This window comes from Chaetodon trifascialis, chromosome 7, assembly GCF_039877785.1.
Source record: "Chaetodon trifascialis isolate fChaTrf1 chromosome 7, fChaTrf1.hap1, whole genome shotgun sequence".
Lineage (NCBI taxonomy): Eukaryota > Metazoa > Chordata > Actinopteri > Chaetodontiformes > Chaetodontidae > Chaetodon > Chaetodon trifascialis.
In genome coordinates, this window is record NC_092062.1 from 14,374,662 (window position 1) to 14,397,451 (window position 22,790).

The following is a 22,790-nucleotide window of genomic DNA, read 5'->3' on the forward strand; positions in this document are numbered from 1 at the left end:
TAAAGAATATTTTGTTGAAATGTTCTGGAATTTAATACAGAATCATCTGTACTCATTGTTCCTTTTGTGGATCTTGAAAATACTAATACACAACCAAGATTAATTAAGACACAATGTCTTATCTTATCGGTTTCAGTTTTATTTTGAAATGTGACATGTAGGCCTAAGCGCCCTGCATATAGCAACTAACTTGTGGGTAGTTTTTCTATACTTTTGGCAGCATGTGGTCTACACATTTGTAAAGCAACTTCTGCAAAGACAGCACTGAGCCAACAATAGTCTGTCCTGTAGCCAGAGGCCACAATATATATTCACCAGCCAGCCTACACATGAACACACAGCATAAGCACAACACATACACTTTGGACTTCTTCCAAGAGTTAATTCTCTCTGTTGTGTGTCCCTTTTTAATTAAAATTAATGATTTTTCTTTCTTATGGTTGGTTCATGAATATCAAAATTATATTCAAATGAATGTAAATATAATGTGGGAATTGCCGTATTTTCAAAACAGAAGTACAGAACTCTGAGTTGGGTTCTAATTCGTTAAGCACACATTCCCTTGATCATACAAATTACTTGAGACAGTCAAGCAGAGAAATCCAACACACAAACATGCACGCACACACACGCACACAAACACATGTTTAATTACATGCAGTTGAGCAACTGTTTCTTTAATGCATTCTGCGTTCATTGATTTAAGAGGTCTCTGACACTGAATTATGCTATAGATTTTGGCATTTCAAACACATGCACAGGCACAAGCACACCCAAATATTCATACTAATTGACTTTTTAGCATTCAGAAGCTGCTCTATTAGCGGTTTATGCTAGTGAGTGAGTTTCTGATGTAGAAGTCCTGCTGAAAAAGCGAACAGCAGGGCAGAGTGTGCCATCGCTCTCAAAAAGCTGGAGGGAATCCCGTCTCCCACACATGTCAACTCACCCCTGCATGCTGAACAAAATCATGTAAGTCAGTTTGGTCTCAAAATGCTGAGGGCAACAGTTTGGTATAGCACTACAACGCCACAGATAGGAATAATTAAGTAAACAAATTAATGTATATAATAAATAATGACTGATCACATCAACAAAACTTGATCCTGAACTGCTGGAATCTTGAACCTGGCCTCTGTGTCCTTGAGCAATAAAGAGCTGTCTGGGCTCACTATATACTTAACCTAAAACAATGTAAAACTTGTTTGTGTTTAGTTCTCAGCTCGTATGAAGAAAAATGGCACATATACATGCATGCACACACACACACACACACACACACACACACACACACACACACACACACACACACACACACACACACACACACACACACACACACACACACACACACACACACACACACACACACGGTGCAGACCGAAAAGTAACCTCGGTTTTCAGCTTCAAGACTAATCAATATTGTTAGGTGGTTTTTCAATACACATACAGAACATATACACTCCATATGCATCTGCTGGCACCACACACGCACGCACGCACGCACGCACACACACACACACACACAAACACTCTCTCTCTCACAAGCAGGCCTGGGCATCCATTCACCTGACAACCCCCCACACACAAACACACAAATACAACTCCTTATCCCACGTACTTGGCACGGATGCCAACTAAGCCCCAGTTCTCCAGAAGTAATAAACCGTCTTTTCACTACGTCTCTCCAAACCATGATAGAAGACTGCTGAAAGCCCCTGTGCTTCCATTTTAAACCCCTCAACTCATTTACTAGGACACTGATTGTTACTTCTGTGACCATGCATATGTGTGTGTGTGTGTGTGTGCGCGCGCAGCACACGTTTGTGGTACCAGGAGGTGCAGGCATCACGGCCAGCGTGTGACTGAGCGCGAGGCAGCCGTGTGCCTGCCTCCTCCTCTCGTTTTTTTTTTCTCTGTCTATCATTTGAAGAGAAGCCAAAGAAAAATGAAGGTGTGAAGGAAAGAAAGACTGAAGTGGGCATTTGGATTCTCTCTGATCCTGTACCCCCTCGTTTGTGTCTCCATCATACAAGCAGCGAATGATGAAAGGCAAAAAACTTTTTCATTCCTCCTGTGTGTGTGTGTGTGTGTGTGTGTGTGTGTGTGTGTGTGTGTGTGTGTGTGTGTGTGTGTGTCTGTGCGTCCCTCCCAGTGAATAGAGCATTAATTGCATTAGCATTACAGTTGGGTGATTTCCAGTCAAAGAAAAACTCTGGCATCAACAAGGAAGGCATTTTCAAAGTCTTGAAGTGTGTTATTATTTTGTGCATTTCAATTGAAAAATTCTTTGCGTAAAAATTGGCATGACAGTAAGAGTGAAAGCACGCATGCAGAGACGGCTGAAGCAGAAAGACGGGAAGATTGCACTGATCACGCTGGCCAAGTGAAATTGTTCACCCTTGAAACTGTAATATTGCCTTATAAGTTACTCGACATCCAAAATGTAAAATGTGACAGATGATAAATTGCTGCTTTTTGAGCGTTATTACGCAAATCAAGAACAAACTAACTGAAAAACCCACAATTTGTCGTGTCAAACTTGTCAGACAACCGTCCTGTTTCAGCTCCGAGGCTACTGAGACAGGAAGGCTGTTGAAGGTGTCCAAATGTACGCAAAACTTTTGAGAGTGACCATGGAACTGAGAGCTTTTTCTTCTGCTTTGCTAGAAGTCAAAACAGCCAGAGCAATGCGCAGTCTAATCCACATTCACTGTCCATAATAACTGCAGGGATGTGATGATTATTATCAATAAATTGGCAGATTATTTTCTCAACCTTTTTGTCTTTAAAATGTTTGGCTCTTTCTGCTCAAAAGGTGACAGGATTATCAAAATAGTTGCTGATTAATTTTAATCTACTGAGTAATCAACTGATCGTTTCAGCCTTAAAATAAGGAACTGAAAAAATGGGTCATTAGAAATGTCATTTATAACGCAATGCTTACAAAATTGCTGGTCGCTATGCTGTGTTGGATTGTAGACGTGTGTTAACAAGCCCTCTACAGACAGGCTCAAGCAGATTACCTGGATTTTACATGACTTTAACGGATCCTTATTGAAATCTTACAGGAAGATGTCTCAAACAGGGGTGAAAAGTTGAAAAATGTATATGTGAACAGTCAGTATGTTCACTGGATTTGGATGGAGTTGGATTTCTGCCCACAGTCCATAAAGAGCCACAGCTCAGATCTTGAGTGAATCTGGTGAATCTCCTGTTTTCAATAGCTAATTCACCCACTGATTCATACCCTTGCCTTCTCTCACACACACCTGCCAGGTGTGTGTGTGTGCCCCTGATGGATGGAAATTAATCAAAATGCAAAACAATTTCAATCTTAATTTCCCTGTTTATGCAAATATGTGTGTTTCTGTTTCTGTGTGTGAGAATGAGTAGGTGGACGCAGACATGGGGCAACAAGCTGAAAACATACGCAAACACATACACACACACGCACACATTTATACATTAGAAAATAGTTGTTGTATAGCTAAACATGGATGAAAACAGCATTAATATTGAAAAAGGCAACATAATTACTTCTTTTTGGCTACTCTGGCCATGTTATTGGTCGTTTATTGGTAAAAACAAACAGACCTAAGTCACTTTCGCCTCATATTCTGATGTAATCAGTCTCTTTGCTATCTTAATGGTTCAAGACATGCGTCTTCAATTCTGCCTGAGTCATTTCCACTTCCTATAGTTCTAATTCCAGCAGCCAATCAAACTAGCTCTGGTGGATTTATTCCATCACAATATATGCTGAAGATATTTTAATCAGCTGCTAAAGTTTAATTCAAATCCAATGAAAATCCTTCAACTTTACTGGCTACATAAAATGAAAAATGGAGCACAAAGTGTTTGTGTGTGTATTTTGTATTTTTCAGTACTTGATTGAGTTTCTGAAGTGGTCTTCTGCAGGGTTTTTCACAGTGCAGCTGTTGAGCAACCACAGGTCTGCATCTGTTGGGTCATCTAAAGAAAGAGAGAAAGCCAGTTTATTTTTGCAGAATATAATCACAAGCGTGACAGAAAAAGAAAACCTAGAACTAAACAATCAACACATAATCACAAAACAAATTCAAGAAAGCATAGGGAATGCTAGGAAAACCGAGCTAATTAGTTGGGTCAGCATCTCCTCAACAAGTCACTCCCTTATGATCACGTTGGTATCTGTCGCTGTGCAAATTGTCACTTCTGCTCAAAGTTGTGAAAAAAAAAAATCTCCTTCACGCTGAATAATCATTTAAGATTGCTACAGTCTTTCAAAAGGTGTCTAATGAGTTTAAGGTATCATATGCTGGATATTCACAGGTATCACACTCTCACAGAATTAAAAAAATAAATAAATGTGCATGCTGTCATCTCAATCAGTTTAGTTCAGTGTACACATGTGCATGCTGTCACTCATCCCTGGCATGTCTGCAGTTAATCCAGAATGCTGAAGCGAGGTTTCTGAGTGCCAGATGAACGGGGGAACAGATTTCATTTGTACTGGCCTCCTTCTTAGAGCATAATATTAAGCAGAGTTGTTTTTAAGGTTTTATTGTTTATTTGTTTGTTCATAAAGCCTTTTAATAGTTTGGCACTTTGCAATGCTTCAGATTGAGTCAAATAAACCAAATATTTTAATAGATTGGGTTTAATCTGTTTTTGTTTTTTAACTTGGAAATGTCCAACACTGCAGCAATGCCAGCTGCTTTTTAAGTGTGCTTTCTAAATAAAACTGTATTTAATATGGAGACCCATCCAGCTCAAGCAGCAAAGGTCATTCTTTTACCTCAAAGCTGAACTAGCTTTTCTTGAGCTTTCAACTGCATCTCATTGTCTTGCACTGACGACTGCCTATCCTTGGCCTGCTATGCCAACTAGATTTTGAACAGTGAAAACCAGTCAACTCATTGTTACTTGCCAAAGAATCTTCTAGAGCGTCTCACGCAGTGGCCACAATTTGGCAAAAAAACAAACTTCTAGCAAACACAGATGTCTGCAATACTCCAAAACAGGCCTATTTTGAGTTACATAAACTGAAACGGTTTAATAGACATGTATGCACGACACACACATGCACACACACGCGCAGCGGTGTGCTGCTTCCCTGTGATGTTAAGCTCAGCTGCTGCTCAAGATGATGGTGGCAGGCTTTGCATGGCACTGCCAGGAGAGCTGTCACACACAAAGACACACGTACTCAGGGGGATATGGCACGGCGGTGGTGGGGAGCTAGAAGCTTGCTCCTTTACGCCACGTTGAACCAGATATTTCACTTAGAATCCACTTCGCTGCTGCAGTCAAGCATACACACACCCCACTCACACTGTGTTTCCTGCATTAGTTAATTCGATCCACACCCAGAGTACTTTTCTGTAGCATACACAGCAGGTCCCAGGATGCGGAGAATGGGGAGATTACCAACCACACCACACCTTGCCTTAGGTAACCATTCTTTCTCAACCCCTCACTATCAACAAAACACACACGCACACTTTTTCTGGATGAAGGACAAAATATAAAGGTACAACGCCATTCATCAAATTATTTACAATGAGACACAAATAAAGCTAATATTTAGTACTATTCTGACTCTTCTGCCATTTTGCCAAAAAGTTTGAACTAAGCCTGATGAGAAAAATACAAACAACAAACCTGTAAGAGAAAAAGCCCTTTCAAGACTTTAAATGCACAATGTTCTGATGCTTTTCAGGAACATCGAAGGCACTGAGGTTATGCATTCAATGTTTTAATATTTTAAGACTTTTCACCACCTGTAGGTGGCGTGGTTATAGAAACCACTGAATCTCATAAAATGTGAAAACACAGCAGTGCCTTGAGGTGTGTTGATGAGGCGTTGATTGTAGCAGACAGCAAGTAAGACTTAATGAAGTCTCATAAAAACAGTAGTACAGCTGCACATCTTGTACAAGCACGAACATAATGTGAGTCACACCAGTAGGATGTGAGTCATGTGTCGGGTCTGAGTTTGTTTGTATGTTTGGGCATTTGTGTATTGTGGGGAATCATCATTTCGTTTTAGACAAGACTATAAATAGAGTGCCCAAAACAATACTGAGTAATCATACAGCTACAAACGAAAGGCAGTGATATGTATGTACATGTATCTACGCATGGTGAGCAAATTAATACTCGAGAATTCATTAATACTGGCGAGAAAGAGAGACAGAGAGAGGGAGAAACAGAGAGTCCAGCTGGCAAAGGGTGCCCATTATGCCTACCTTTATTTGTCAAGGCAACACACACACACACACACACACACACACACACACACACACACACACACAGGACTAGTGGGAGTGGTCTCAGCTGTGTGGTTGCTGTCTCCTCTCTGTCCCGAGGGAGGCTTTCCAGACCAACAATAACAAGCTCTCCATCAATTTACCACACACACACACACACACACACACACACACACACACACACACACACACACACACACACACACACACACACACACACACACACACACACACACACAACATCTGCAAAACAATCCTATCTACAGAGTCAGCACTACTTACCACTACAGGGATAAAAACTATACAGGAAAAGGGGACTACAGCAAACAGTGAAACAAAAACATGCTGCACATTTGTTTTTTTTTTGTTTTTTTTTTTCAGTTTTAAAGCTTCTTCTTGCTCAAGAGTTTCTGAATCAGATCAAATTTTAAATAAACAGGCTCATATATATTAAATTAGCATAGAAACTGACTATTATTCACGTGGATTAATAATTTCAGCAGTACATTATGTACTATATATTTACAGACTATCATTTGGGGCAGCATCCTTTCTGTGCTTGCCCGTGTTATACAACAAGCTCATGTTCAAAAGACTTTCAAATCATTGTTTTTCCATCACTGGAGCAAGGCAGCCACGGCCTTTGTCCAAAAGCTAAGGACTAATTTTCTGGTATTTGTAGCTTTAAACCTCTAAGGCCCTTTCAGTCCAGGAAGTGACAATGGCAGCAGCTGTTCTTGATCCAGCACAGGATCAGCACAGCAGATACATAGTGCAGCAAGTACAACAGTCCATCCCCACCCAGTGGCAAAAGCTTAACACAGTCAAACTTCAGCAGCAGAAAAGGAGAAGATCTGTGACAGCTCACAGTGGTGGCAACCATATACCCCCCTCCGGTGCCGCTACTCACACCAGTGAACTGGGGGTCAAAGCCACGACCAGGCATTGAAATTAATCAAGGCAGCAGCTGTGTCTTGGTCAGAAGGGGCCTTCAGTGGTGTAATCTCATTACAAAACACCAGAACAATGTGCAAACGACAGAAGCCCCTGTCACAAACATTAAATTATCGCCTTGTTTTAGGTATGGGGATTACATCTTAAATCGTTTCTATGTAATCCCAACTCTGGTCGTTTTACTGTGAGACAGGAACATTTCAGCTCATCCCTGACTAGGTGGTGGTGTTTTCAAAGTAGTTTCGGGTCATGTGTACTGCAGTGCTACAGTTAGGACCACTGGGCTACAGCTGCAGTGCAAGGCCTCCTCCAGATGTTTGTGTTTGTTTAAAATGGCTACAACTGATGGGGTGCAAGCAGAGAGACAAATGTAACCCCACAAGGGAGCTGAGTGTGTTGTTTTAGCAACCTAAGAGAAAGACAGTTCTGACAGGAGAGTGGCTACAGATGAAATATTAGTGTGAGGGTAAATGAATGTGTGCTAGCCGGTAACATTTCTCATGTTTACTTGTGCAGGGACACCAAGTGGCCAGAAAGATGAGTGGGAAAAAGCAAAGCACTTGCAAAGGCTTGACATATTGTTCAGTCACCCTGTAGCCAAAGTGAGGGCTCAAGACCTGCCTGATGAGGAACCTTCCTTTGAGTCTTATGTTCAATTGTATTGTATGTAATTAAGCTGCATCGTTTTGCCTCCATGAATGTATACATGGCCACATTCTCATTAAATTGTGAAGACTGTGAGCCTGTCGGGTGTCTAGAATATAGAAAACTGTAAGAAACTCCACATGGGCCTGATCGTATATGGACCCATAAGGTCACATTTTTTGATGAGATGAAGACTCTGCGCTGACATGTCTTGATATATCAGATATTCATCAGGTTAAGTAACTTTAGCTGTGCTGTTCGGACACTGCAAGCAGTGTCTAGTGATGCATGATGCACAACAGAAACTTCACGCTAAGGTGAACGAGAAGCTGAGTGGAAAACTACAGACTGACATTGATGCCTCTGAAATGATGAGCAAACTTTATCTAATTTGAAACTTAACAGAGAGGGAACATGTTAAGGTGCTGCTTCATGGGGCCCGACATGGGTGTTTTTCTGTTCATCTTTACATCAGTGTGGGAAAGAGGCCTTGGGTGTGACTCAGCTTTCAAGTGCACATAAATTCCTGCCACATAAAGAAATGCTACCACTGGGAAATCTCTGGAAAGTTAAATTTGCATAAGATTTTCATATGTATAGGGGAGCAGCCAATGACACGGGGTTGATTTGGTTATTTTTGCATATCATGCCCATCAGGCAATTATGTGAGAAGTTGTTAGTACAGAATGTGCACAAAAAAACGGTTGACTAATCTGTTATCTGATGAAGAAAAGGCCCAGAGGGTAAGACAAGTATCCTGATATGTGTGTGAGTGTAGGTATGTGTATCCCTGTGCGTGAGTGTGTGCAGTAAACTGAGTCTACATTGGCTAGCTTGAAGAGCAGAGCATTCCTGCCTCTCTAATAAGTAAAGCATGACTTTACACACCTTGTACGTGTGCACACAAAAAGCAAAGAGCAAAGTATGTGAAATGTTAGAATAAAACAAAATTAACAAGCTACAGCAAAGTAATTCTCCATAATTGTTCTCTTTAACTGCCTGGATTTGATTCATTTACTACAGATCAATTAGAAAACAATATACACAACGATTTTACCAGCTCCCCTCATGTGTGATCGACTGTATAATGACACAATTCCTGCCTTGGCACTATTGTAAGACTCCCCAAACACAAACAAATTAATAAGACTCGTTTTATTATATTAGGTTATTTTAAGAGAAGCTGTAGTAGGTGTTGCCGTTCCCATATCCTGGTCTCTCTTGTATGATTTGGTTGAATTTAGGGTGAAAATCAAACACACACACACACACACACACACACACACACACACACACAACAGTGTAATAATGACACCATTTCATTCAGTCTGCAGCCCACAGGTGAAAAGCCTGTTTTATATTTTATCCAATATCAGAAATATATTCCATTTGACCACAACAGCTGACCCCCAAATAAATTGTTTTGTGTGTGTGTGTGTGTGTGTGTGTGTGTGTGTGTGTGTGTGTGTGCGCGTGCGCATAACTTTGTCCAATACGGGATATAAGGAATTCGACCACTCTCAGTTATTCCCACTATCCACAAAAGGAAAATTGACATCTGCCTGTGTATATGTATGTGTATTGGTGTGTGTGCGTGTATATACACAAGTATGTCTCAATTTATTTGTATGTGTATGGAGGTGTACCATGGTGCATTCTGTTAAAACACTCCCACCAACTGACCCAAATGACTAAATCTAATCCATTGATTTTATTCCTGTGTGTGTGTGTGTGTGTGTGTGTGTGTGTGTGTGTGTGTGTGTGTGTGTGTGTGTGTGTGTGTGTGTGTGTTTGTGTGTTTTACCATAAATTCAACAAAATCATACCAGAGACACCGGGATATTGGAAAGGCAAGACCTGGGGTTAGTGCGTGCATACACAAGGTCATATGTAACTTTTCAATCACACTGCTCCCTATGGAGATGAGGAAAAAGGTTTTTGGGAGCAGGTGCACGCACCAAATAAGTATGGATGGAAAGATGGACAAAAAGAAAGAGTGAGAGCGCGGATCAGATGGCTGCTAGTGTAGCCAGTACATGAAAAGAACGAACACAGAAAGGATGAAAGGTAGGACAGACAGATATGGAAGAGGGTCATCCTGAGGGAGGAATATTAAGAGAAAAGTGAGTGTGAAGTGGAGGCAGGTGCTCGTCAATACCCAAATGGGATTTAAGGATGGCCGACCATGTGAGCAAATATCAGTATGAGGAGAAACACAGCCAGAGAGACAAAACGAGATGTGAAATGAGGAAGGAAGAGAAAAACAGAGTGGTGGAGATGAAAGCGGAAAACACAGGCAGTGAATTGAGGGCAATAAAGAGAGTATAGGAAAAAAAAAAATCAGCTGGAAAGAGAAGTGGGTGAGTGCCATCAGTAAGTACCCCCACTCTGATTTATGGAACAAAACGTTTGTTTCATAATACAAACATTCTCTCCAGATCTAACAAGTCTTAGTACATATGCCAGTTTTGTGTGTGTTCATCTCTACAATTATACAAAAATTGTGTTTCAGAAACACTACAAAATTATGTATTCTGCTGTATTTGCACATTTTGTCTGCTGTACAATTTACCCACAGGTGTGTGCAGGACGCCACAGAGGAACACAGACGAGCCTCAGCTGCAGGGTCAGAAAGCAGAGAAGTACACAAACAATAACAGGCAGAATGGGAATAAGGTAATTTCCCTGAACTCCCTTTTATCCACTGTATGCAGATGTTCCAGTTCACAAATAAAAACTGGAAATTTAACTCAGGAGCTTTACTGTAAATACAGAAACAATTATTTTTCTCACATGTACATGATAAAGTGTGAATTTGCACACAAGTCAATGATTAAAGCTGATTGTCTATATGTATTAGTCCAGTATGTGCCAGTCTGATGACCCGTCCATAGTCCCCTGTGCCTCTGCTAAGGATAAGCTGGGGTGGATAGTTAAATGAAGTCATTTTGCTGCCAGCGTCAAACATCATCTGATGGGCAGTGCTGCAGTTACATAGATTGATTTGAGCAAGACCTTTAGCACAACGATGAGACACACAACCAATGAATCTCTCTGTAGTGGGACAAGAAAAGGTGGGGAGCAAAACTCACTGAAGGGTACATTCAACCATATACTGCTACTTTAGGCTGCGTGCAACACAAAATTAGATCAAGCTATGATGTATCAATATCAAATCAATGGACAGAAGGAGAGCTATAATAATCAACATTTTGTAGAGTAGTAAAGCAAGACACAGGCCATGAATGACAAACACAAAACAACAAACAGACTATTGTCTTTTTATGCCAATAAATGTCTGTTGTGGACATGTTTCTATAACTAAAATACTGGCTTTCTGTTGGAAGGCTGGCAAAATGCTCAACAATATTGAGGGTTAAGCTATCTAAATGCCAGAGGTGGATTCACCGAGTCAACCAAGGACAGAATAGCATTTTTCACGAAAAGTGAATGAAATAAGTTTCCAAAGATATAACCTGAAGACGGTTTGTTTCAAATAACAGTATTTCACTGAGTGTAAAAAGGTAACTCACAGACACTTTGGGAGGAATACACGGTGTAATTCAGAAAGTGTTGTAAAGCTCCTATCAGCATGCACATAACTGATATTTTCCCACAACATCCTAAAACCGCCATCATTCTTTTACTCCCTCTTTTACCCAATGTGACTTTTATCTTCAATCTATTCTCTTCTCCTTTTCATTTTCTCCACATTATCCAAGCTCTATATTTCCCCTCCTCTCCTGTCTCACTTAACCACTATCTATTACACCCACTAACTTTTATTCCTTTCCTCCAGCTGTCTTATTCCATTTGCAAACCCATAGTTGCCGTCACTTTTTCCACACATCAAATGTTCTATGTTCTTGCCCTCTTGTTACTGCAACATCTAACCCTAACATTAACCTCAGACCTTCTTCCTCTTCAATTGTCCCAGCTGATTAAAAAAGATTATTTTCCAGAGTCTTTTATTTTTACATGCAGTGAAGCACAAATATTGTTGAACATGTTTTTGATGCTTAATGGTTTCTCTGTGGGCTTTTGCAGTAGAACACAAGGAAATCATGGTTTCCTGGAAAAATAAAACAAAAACAAAAACTTTTGTAGACTTCAAATGATCCTCTTGTGTGCTACATAAATTCTCAGGTGAAAGGGATAAATGGTCTTTCCTAAAGCAATCAACCCATCCTACAATTCATCCATATTATTTACAGAAAAGGACAAACAATAATTTACCAAGAACAGTAAAATGCGTCTACTTGTAATGCGTTAAAAGGCATCAAAATGAAAGCATGGATAATTAATAATTGTTTTACTGTCAGACCTATCCACAATAATTACTCACTGTGAAAGCTTAAAAATCAGTTATAATATGGACAATTACAGTATGTCATCTGCTTTGACTTCAGCACTGCAGTAAGGCATTATGTAAATTAACTATTCCATAAATTGCAGGTTAATTTACAAAGGCTTACAGTAGAACATTCCTTTCAGTAATTGGCACTGTGATCTAAATAATTAAAGACTTTGTGTTGATATGATTGCAATCTAAAATGAAACAGCAATCTTGCTTTCTAGCACTATGGAGCTCCCGTGGTGATTACTCTGCAAACAGATCTGTTTTCTCCCTGCCAGGAGAGTGCTTTGCATTTTTAGTTCTCACTGATTATAAAGCATCCTGCTTGGATTTTTCAGGCAGTTCAGGGAAGTTCACCGCAGTCAGATCTTGTATATTTATGTAGGAAAAAGAGCTCTGGAGACTTTCTGCTTTCCAAGCACCATAAACCTTTCATACAGACTCCTTTAATTCTCTCTCTAGATGACAGATATATATCATATATAACCCCACTTTCACTGCTATCACTGAGGCTACAGTATCATATTTTCCATTTCAGACAGACCTACTTAACAAGTTTCCAAACTTTCTCTGACACTCCCTTGCTAGCAATACATACACTGTGTAAGAAGTATCTGTCCCTAGTGGAGACTCGCAGGTAAGCTAAGCTCTAAAGGCATATTTGACTGTACAGAGAAACAAGGTATGACAGAATGGAAACAGTTGTTTCTGTCTTTGCTGTACACTGGTTCTTAATCAGATTTGGTCAAATTTCCCACACTGTTTGGCTCCACTCTCTAGGAGTCCATTCAGTCATTTCCCTAGACTACGTAAACCAAACCAAACAATCTGAGCGATTGAGATGTGCAGACTTTCCACACCAGAAACACATCTATGCTGTCTTCAGCCCTGGTAGATGATATATGAGCGCAAAGACGGAGACGTCTGGGCGTGTGTGTGTGTGTGTGTGAGAGAGAGAGAGAGAGAGAGAGAGAGAGAGAGAGAGAGAGAGAGAGAGAGAGAGAGAGAGAGAGAGAGAGAGAGAGAGAGAGAGAGAACAGGCAGACAGCAGCCCTAGGGGTCAATATGATGCTCCTGGTGCTTCACACACAGACCACACCATGACCCACTTTCCATCTCATCCCACACACACACCCCCACACACACTCCAATGTGCACAAATGCATGCACAGACACAAGCACACACACGCACTACTCTCCCTTGTTATTTCTGTCTTCTGCCCTCCATCCATTCCACCCTCTATCTCAAACACATCATCTTTCCTCCTCCACTCCCCCCCTCAGCCCCCACACACATCTCTCATCTTACACACACACACACACACACACACACACACACACACACACACACACACACACACACACACACACACACACACACACACACACACACACACACACACACACACACACACACACACACACACACACACAGGACATGCTGACCTTGGGATACAGTGCACTGGTGGTTTATAGGGGTAAGTACGCTAGGGCAAAGGGGTGGCTTTGGGGTGAATGGACACACTTGACTGAGCTAACAAGGCCTGTCTGGTCGCATCGGCTGATTGGCTGACCGGACAGCTGGATGCCAGGCTGACTGGCCGGGAGGACAGGTGGACTGGAAGGCAGGGTGGGGCAGTGACCCACTCAACAGTGTTGTGCATCACAATCAAGTCATATACTAAGATCTGTAGTTTATCGGGAACATGAGATTTGCTCGGACATAATGTGACCCAACCAAATCCCTCGCTGCTACGTCAGACTGAATTCTCCGTCTTCAGCTCACTGACAGAAGTGAATGCAAACATCAGCAGCATCACAAACCAGACATTACATTTTTGTGGCAATCCACATTAAAGACGGGAATGTTTATAACTATTTTATAATTCAGTCTCAATTACTGGTGGTCACAATAACGAAATGTTAGGATTTGTGTCATGGCTGCAACTGTTCATGTCTTTCTGTTAATATCTATCAAATGAATACAGTTGGCTTTTTTTCAAAAAATAGGTACATAAGTACATAGTATAAGTAATATATACATAGGTACATAAGTAATATGGCCTAAAGGACTTGGTGAACTGGAACATACTGTAATTGGACATGGCACTAAATAATTATCCTCACAGACAGTCATTACTTATCTCATATGTTTGAGTCAAACTGGTGGATAATGAAAATGGCTCAGCAAATAAAGAAACAGTTTCTCCGAGAGGGTTGTCTGTGTCGTTGAACTCTAGAATAGAGTTAGCAGAATAAAAACAGAAATAAGAGAAACATCATTGTTTGTGATTGCATTAATCCAATTTGTGTCATTTTATCTTGATAGTTTAGTGGTCTGCCTCTGAATAACAAGTGAAGGCTGCGGTGTAGCAACAGACAGTGATCAGTTGAGCTAACTGAGGAGCACAAAAAGGCCAGCAGCAGCAGAGGCAACAGGGGAAAAACAGCATCAAACTCAGTGAATTGAAGGTTTATTTTAACCAATCTAGAGTTGGTGGTGGAACAGTGAAAAGACTAACCAAGACAGTTTTGGCGGGTTTTACTTTGTTTCTGTCGACTTTGAATTAAGTGTGCTTTACGGTGGTGCTTCACAGCCTAACTGCTTACCAGTGGAGGTTGAACTCACACAGAACATTTCACTAACAGCCAACTCAATAAAAGAGCTTACAACAGCTTACAACTGAAATTTTGCAAGTTTATTTGGTTTTTACGTCAGACTAGCAAACTTGCTGGCTGCACAAATCCTTCAGCTGAAACTACGGGGGGTATGTATATTCACACACACACACACACAAACACACACACACATGATCAATCTTTGTAGATGCATCAATACATGAAATGATGCAATGACAGCTCTTAGGAATAAGTGTGCAATATGAGAAGCTATCAGTCCCAACAAAGTCTAAAAGTCATATTTCAAAGCATGTGTGTGGGAGTGTGTTTGCGAGGAGTGACAAGTCTGATTGGGATGAGAGAGAGTCCCAGCTGACAACATGTCTGCCTAAAAGGTTCCCTCTCCTCTAGGCGTGTGTGTGTACGTGTGTGTATGTGTATTTGTGGAAATCTTTGTGAGTTCCATGCTTGTATGTATGTGTGTGTGCATGTGTCTGTACGCCTGTGTCTTACGAGTTTCACCTCCAATCATATTTTACAAGTGAGTACTCGCACAGGCGCAGAGTCACATGCTCACAAAGACGCAGACATGCGCACACACACACACACAAACACACACACACACACACACACACACACACACACACACACACACACACACACACACACACACACACACACACACACACACACACACACACACACACACACACACACACACACACACACTCATACACACACAGAGGGGCCTTGGGGTTTTGGCGGTTGGTCTATCCGTCTAGCAGCGTGAGCAACCACTCAGCCGTGGATGATAATGCAATCAACTGTCATTAGAGGGACGCTGGCTGGCTACACGCACACATACACATACACACACACACACACACACACACACACACACAGCTACCCACAACACACTAACATCTGTCAGTCACAAGTGAAAAACTGCCCACAGTGCTAGAGGAAGTTATGATATTAGTACAATTCCACTGGCTACATGACAAGCTCCTCATATTTAGACCGTACAAGCTGAGAGGCACGTGAACGTAACGTAATTAGAGATGAAACAATTACTCAATTTATCAATGAGTTAATCGACAGAAAAATTAGCGGCAAATCATTTCAGTCTTTTTTTTTTTAAGGAAAAATAGTAAACAGGTAGCAACCACAACCACATCTTCCATTCTCATTGGCAGTTAATCTTCTGATGCAACTACAGAGCAATACCAGTACAGAACTGGATGCCTCAGTGACCCGGGATTTCTGCAGGTTTGCTGTGACACCTCTCTGTCCTGTTGGTGCTCCTCCTGCTGTTTGTATTTTCTTTGAATGGTGACGTACAGGTAGAGCTGGGAGGGTTATCAAATCTGGTATCATTCACCTGGGCTGGCTGGGCAGAGGATATTTAAGATGATAGTTAGGATATTAGTTCAAGATTGCAGAGCACCCAGCTACAGAAATAAACCAGCTCCAAGCTATTTAATTTAGTGGATGGTGAGATGAAGACTAACAGTCAGAGGAGAGGGTGGATGATGAATCATCTAAGCCCTTGTCAACACCGACACAAAAAGTCTAAAAATGTTGTTTATATGCCAAATAAGATTCCTTGTGTACAAGCATTTTCACTGTATTTAAATATAGCCGAGCAACGATGAAGCTATTCCAATTTAAAATCTTTACAAAGTGCATATTCTTGTTTCTGATGGACTTTTCACTCATGCAGTCATCGAACTACATAAACGGATATGTTTGATAGCACCTGAAGTGTAATACTGATATACAAAGTGAACCAACACAAAGTGCTGTAAATGACACAACACAAAGGCCTCTTAACTTTGCAGCGTCTAAAAAAAATTGTCAGCTCCGGACAGTCTTTTCAAAAAGCTTAGTTTTCAGGAGTGGAAAATGCCAGCTTAATACGGATATCAGGCCAAAATAGAGAGAAAGGGATGTATGTCAAATACATCCGCATTAGTGTGGACATTATCTAAGCTGTCATTTTTTACAGTCCCTTTCTTTTCTCTTGTCTCACACACATACACACACACACTCAGCAAATACACCAGACTGCTGTCCTCTCAGACTCACTGGGGGCCTTGACAACAACTTTCCCATATATCAGCTTAGTTAAGTGGCAGAACTTCACAGCAATGGTTCTTGTAGCGTGTGCATAATCTACTGTCTCTTCTCACAGACAGACGTGTGTGTCAGTGTTACGGTGTGTACTATGAAGCGAGGAGGGTGCGCCAAGATAGGCACAGCAGGGGCCCACTACAGCCCTCACGCCAACAGTTTGACAACATCTTAGAAACATCTACTCACTTGGGATTTGTCTGTCCTTAACAACGCTGAGTCCATTACTGTTGGAGAGGGAGAGTCAGTCTGACAGACAGAGGCAGAGAGAGGGACAGAAAGGAGAAGGATGGAGGGCTGAGAGGGCGGGAAGGAATCAAGAGAAACAAATTGAGAAAGACGATAAAAGGAGGTAAGGATTTGGAGTCTGAAGGACGGAAAGGGAGCGCAGGATCATGGGAGAAAATGGTAAAAAAAATGCAGAGAAATAGACAGGAAGAGACCAAAATAACGAGGGTGAGCAAAAGAGAGACCTAGCATTAGGAGAATAAGCGGGGGATCTCAGTGAAAAATAGTAGGCGAGCTCAGCTGAAAGTGGAGCAGGAATGATGAATGCTGTGAGGCCAGCCAACTGCTAATTTAGATGGCAGGAGTTTGCTTCTACAGGGCAAGAGGCTGGAGTCAATCTGTCTCTCTTACATCTGTTCATAGAGACACAGTGGGTGCACCTGGTTCCAAAAAGGGCCCTTCGCTTAGACTAAAAATAGTGGAAACAACTACTGTTCTGGCAATAAAAACATATCTGCCTCTTTGCCATTGGACCAGTGTTAATAATCTAAAGGAAGTGATTAATATTATTGTAAAAACCAGAGAGTAACAGTTCCGTAATTAAAGAGGGTGCAACATGTGGAAGATGTGCATGTGGGCCGATGACAAAAACATACTGCGATCTTTTAAGTTTCAAAGTAATCACTGCTGAAGAAGAGGGCTTGCAGGGCACATATGGGTTGCATATAAAAAAATGTAGAAGAGGAAAGTAATGATAAACATCGAGCAATGGATTCCCTGTGATTTTAAATGCGCATTAAGAGTGATTTATTGAGTTTCGTACAAGCAGGGGATGGAATCCCGGCCTGAATAGATTTTTGCCATTACACGTCTCACCTTGCATAGATAGGATGATTTGAAGCCTCAGGTTCATGCAGTAATTGGGGCCAATCACTAGTCTGCAGCTCAGACAGAAAACCATTATGATCATCAGTGCAGGCATGAAAAGATATTTCACACAGCGAGAGAGGGATTATTAGAGTCAAGGGCACAAAAGTCAGTGTGTCTGGGAGAAAGAAGGGCCTGGAAGGTTACTGACTGACAGAGTGAAATACCAATGATTTCACTTTTACCACACACCTTAGAGTGAAACATGGCAGACTCTTACACTTTCTAGATGGAGGCCAGTGTAATTGACTTCTCATTATCAACACGACTTGGCTGTCCACATATGAAGTTAGCATTTAGTCTGCTCAGGGATTGAGCGAATTTTAAAATACCAAACTGAACGTGACACAGTCACAGTAACAGACCCACTTAAAGTTTACCACTCAGTTTAGCTCTTCAGCTCTAAAAGAAGAGCTTTTAGCCTGATCCAGGCTTGTGTGGCAGGGGGTAAGCAGAGGAAGCTGTTTACAACAATGGAAGAGTCACACACCTCAGAAACTGTAATTGAGGAAAACATGGCTACAGAGAAAACTATTAAATGTACCCCTCAGTTTTGCAATTCAAATCATGTCAACCTTGTGCACACCCTCAGACTGGCAACACTCTTTAATGGATTTTTTTTTTTTTTTAAGTAACATAAACTAGCAGGAAGAGATGTACAAAGTATGACATGAAAGACAGATAATCTAAGGAAAAGAAGTGTGTGTGTACGTGCACAATTATTCTCATAAATAAGATTAACATCATAGTTATTGAGAGCGTCAAGTCTCTGCACTCATCAAAGGGTAAATACCACAAACATGTTCATTGTACACACACATCGGGTGGACACAACACCACAAACAACGTTGCAACATGAACAATGTGATCCAAAGCAACAGCTCTGGGATAAATCTAGAGGGTGTTGATTAAGTTCTCGGCCTTGTTCGTTAAGGTTTGTACTTTACAGATTAGAGTTCATGTCAAAAAAGGGGAAAAAAGACAAATCTACTGACAAATGATCAATATTTTTAAAAGTACTGATTCTATGTAATGTCTAATTCTCCCAGTGCTCGGGACATTTAACTCTCACAGTTAAACTGCGATAATAAAATGATTTGTCTTTATTCAAACAAAATCATTCAAATATCAAAATGAAAGTGTCATTTTGCAAACCTCTTTCACTTTGCAAGTGTGTGTGTGTGTGTGCGCATGTGTGCGTTTGAGAGAGCCTATCTTTTTGTGCATCAAAGCCAACTGTCAAAATCATGCACACCATGGTAACCACAGTCAGTTCCCCATTTCACAACACTAACAGACTAGGCAAATATTGACGCTCTATTTCTCTGACATTACAAATGTGATTGTATTTGCTGTTTGCCCTAGGAGATGGCGGTTTATATTCAATGAGGTGTGTGTCCCTCTCTGTGTGGGTTGGTGTGTGTGTGTGTGTGTGTGTGTGTGTGTGTGTGTGTGTGTGTGTGTGTGTGTGTGTGTGTGTGTGTGTGTGTGTGTGTGTGTGTGTGTGTGCGTGTACGTATAGAATTTTGAGTTAAAAAATAGGCCATGGGAAGAACATGCGTCAATTTGCTGTGTACACAAAAGAATGTGTTAGCACCTTAGGTAAAATGTGAGTGATCCACAAATGTTCGTGCGTGTGGGTGTGTGTGTTTTCATTTCACTTCTCCCGCCTGTCACCTGGAAGAGAGACAAAGAAAGAGAGACAGAAAGGTAAAGAAAAAGAAGGAGCCACCTGTATGTAAAAGCTCACCTGCCCTGGGAAAAATGTAAACAAATGAATGTGAACTGTGGCAGATGAAGCTTTAAACTTAAGAAGGGTGGAGCACAAAACCAAAGCAGCACTGCTGGATGCTGTTTTCTGGCAATGCAGCTCACTGAAATAGCCTGAAAGAAGTTTAATACACACAAACAATAATATTCTGTCTGCTAATTTATCACACACACAAACCACCTTAGGTAAGATAATGTGTGTATGTAAAGGAATGAATACAGACACTTATGAGGATGAAGACAGTTGCTCTCAATGTCATAAGCTGACACCCCTCTGGGCTCCTGGAGATGTTCAAGGCTCTCTACTTACATTTTAGAGCAGTTAGGCTCACGCATTCACAGTAACTGTTCATGTTTAATGCTTGCCATCAGGCACAATGGCAGCAATCTAAGATAAGTATTTAAAAAAACTATAGACTATACTTCAAATCAAGCCAACAAATTCTTATCATGATAATCTCTATACGGGATCACGATAAAAATCTATGTCAGTAATGATGATCAACTTTGGAAATGCTTTGGTCAATATGGATAGATCTGATAGCTTAATCGCACAGGAGAAATAAAGGGATAACAGCCAGTGAGTCTGCTGCCTCTGCTCTCTGTGTCGCTCCCTGTCTGCCCTCAGGCGGGGCTGAGTTCCTTCACGCAGTGGAGAGCAGCACATCTTCAAAGCAGAGCCCGCAGATGAGAGGATGAAAAAGATATATTTTACTGAGTAAATGACGACAAAGTTCATTGCTCATTATCCATAAGTGCAACAATAGACAGTAAGACAGTACCGTGAATTTATCAAACACCTTTTGAAGAAGCTGAACATAAACTTGCAGAAATGTGACATCTTCAGCCACTCTGCCTGCAGTAACTTGCTGCGCCCTCTTAAATCACACCCAGTTTGTTTTGAGCAGCCACATGGAGCTCATTATGCTAAAGTGCTGAAAGTGGACTGGAGGTATCCTCTAGAGCTGAAGAAATTGTTGACAAAAAACAAAGTCAATTATATGAAAGTGGTTCGGACATCTTAAAAGCAACAAAGAGCAGACTGAGAAGGCAAAATAGGCAGAACAGACAATGACTGACATAATATATCTATAACAATGATCTTAAAGGCAGTCTAAGATGTGCGTGTTTTTTTTTTCTCTCTCTGCATGTTTTACCTTTGCAGCTGCAGCCTTTAATCCGTTAATCCAATGACATTCAATTCAGACTTGCAGTGTGTTACTAGCTCCGACCTAGTAAAACTGCCATCGCGACTTTTACATAAATGTGACCGGGGTGCTTATTCAGAGAACTGACATATTAAATTGCCATCAGATTAGCATAAAGGGGTGCATGTCTGAAAGGTGCTTAAGCTTCTCTAAAATCCCCCTCACTGTGGCGCCCTGTTCATTATCACTTTGAGCAGTTTGTTTATTGACTGAAGGAAAGCAAAAACAGTGGAGAGCACCCACATTTGTGTTTGTTTGTGTGTCTTTTTTAGGGCTGGCTGAGGTAAAGATTTTCAAACTGGTTTGATGTTAAAGGAAAGACCAGATAGTACCGTTAATAACGAATCACAAGGTGTTGCACATGACACAACCTCTCCCAAGTGGAACATAAGGAGAAGCCATGAATGGGAGCGTAGCAGCACCACAATCAGGACAGTGTCTCACAGCAAAGTGTCTCACAGCAAACATTCAAGTTAACTTTTTAACAAAATAAGACAACCTCATTCCACTTGAGATAATATCAAAATGTTATCTCTGAACAAATATGCCTCAGTTAATATTTTATTCCATTGGACACCATTTGAGATCAGAGCTGCCACACACACCCTCTCAGGAACACAACTTGAGATCGATCAATCGACTCAATCCAAAGCATCGTGGGACTGCCAGTGGAGGGCTACAAACCACAAACCATGCTAACAATAACACTAACTGTTAATATTTGTACTGGAACACAGTACACAGTACAAATACAGTGTTGGTTTTATCATTATAGATTACAAAGCTTCTGAAAGGCATAAGATTGCACCGGAGCTCTCACTGGAATGGCACAAAGGTATCCTTCTGGGCAAAAAAAGTCCTCAGCATGCAGCATTCCAGGGATATTATGTCATATATGACATACTTCGGTGTCGTATACAACATTGTCAGGTTTATCACGCTGTCATATTGCTTATTACTAATGCAATACAAGCTGGATTTAGCACTGTTGGCACAGGTTGCTGATGTAGGCTACTTTCTAATTTGCCCGAACGTCTCATAATGACAAATGCCGGTTTAGTCTACTCACATAAAATCAAACCGATTTAAACTTGTACTCCAGACTGGACTGGCAAACCCGTAAACCGACCCAACCCTACCATGGTTAATTAAAGTTAAAATGGATGTCTCTGAGGAGTTCAACGGTGAACAGTTGTTTTCCCTAAAATAAAGAATCTACAAAACAAAAAGAGCCTTTTGACCAACACTGTTGGGAGAGGAAGGGATGATGCAAGGCGGGAAATCTGGCCAACTGCTCAGCCCGAAGATATGTGACCACAGACACACACACACACACACACACACACACACACACACACACACACACACACACACACACACACACACACACACACAAAACTGTATCATCACCATGCTAAAACAGTTTGCATTAAGAGCAAGTTGCCTCAGCTTGCTATTGCAGCTAATAACCCCTTTGCATATTTACGCTCCACATGTAAAGCGTCCTAATTCGATTAATAGTAATAATTAGACCTTCCACTGCTTTTTTATTTCTGGGTGGAATTGAAACAATTTAGGTCATCTGGCCCCTAATTCCCAGATCCAAGCTGTGGGACATGCAAATCAGATGCAAATGCCACAGAAAAGTGAAAACTAGTTATGGGCCCGGGTAATAAATACTGAATTTAGCCTCTT

The 22,790-nt window shown here is 41.1% G+C and overlaps 1 protein-coding gene across 1 annotated transcript in view; it reads right to left on the minus strand.

Moving 5' to 3' along the window:
* cdkal1 (CDK5 regulatory subunit associated protein 1-like 1) overlaps window positions 1-22,790 on the minus strand; it is a 230,243-nt gene that overhangs the window by 188,810 nt on the left and 18,643 nt on the right. Inside the window, exon 4 of the mRNA XM_070967372.1 lies at window positions 3,891-3,975. Coding sequence (XP_070823473.1) covers window positions 3,891-3,975 — 85 coding nt within the window. The remainder of the gene's footprint in view (window positions 1-3,890; window positions 3,976-22,790) is intronic.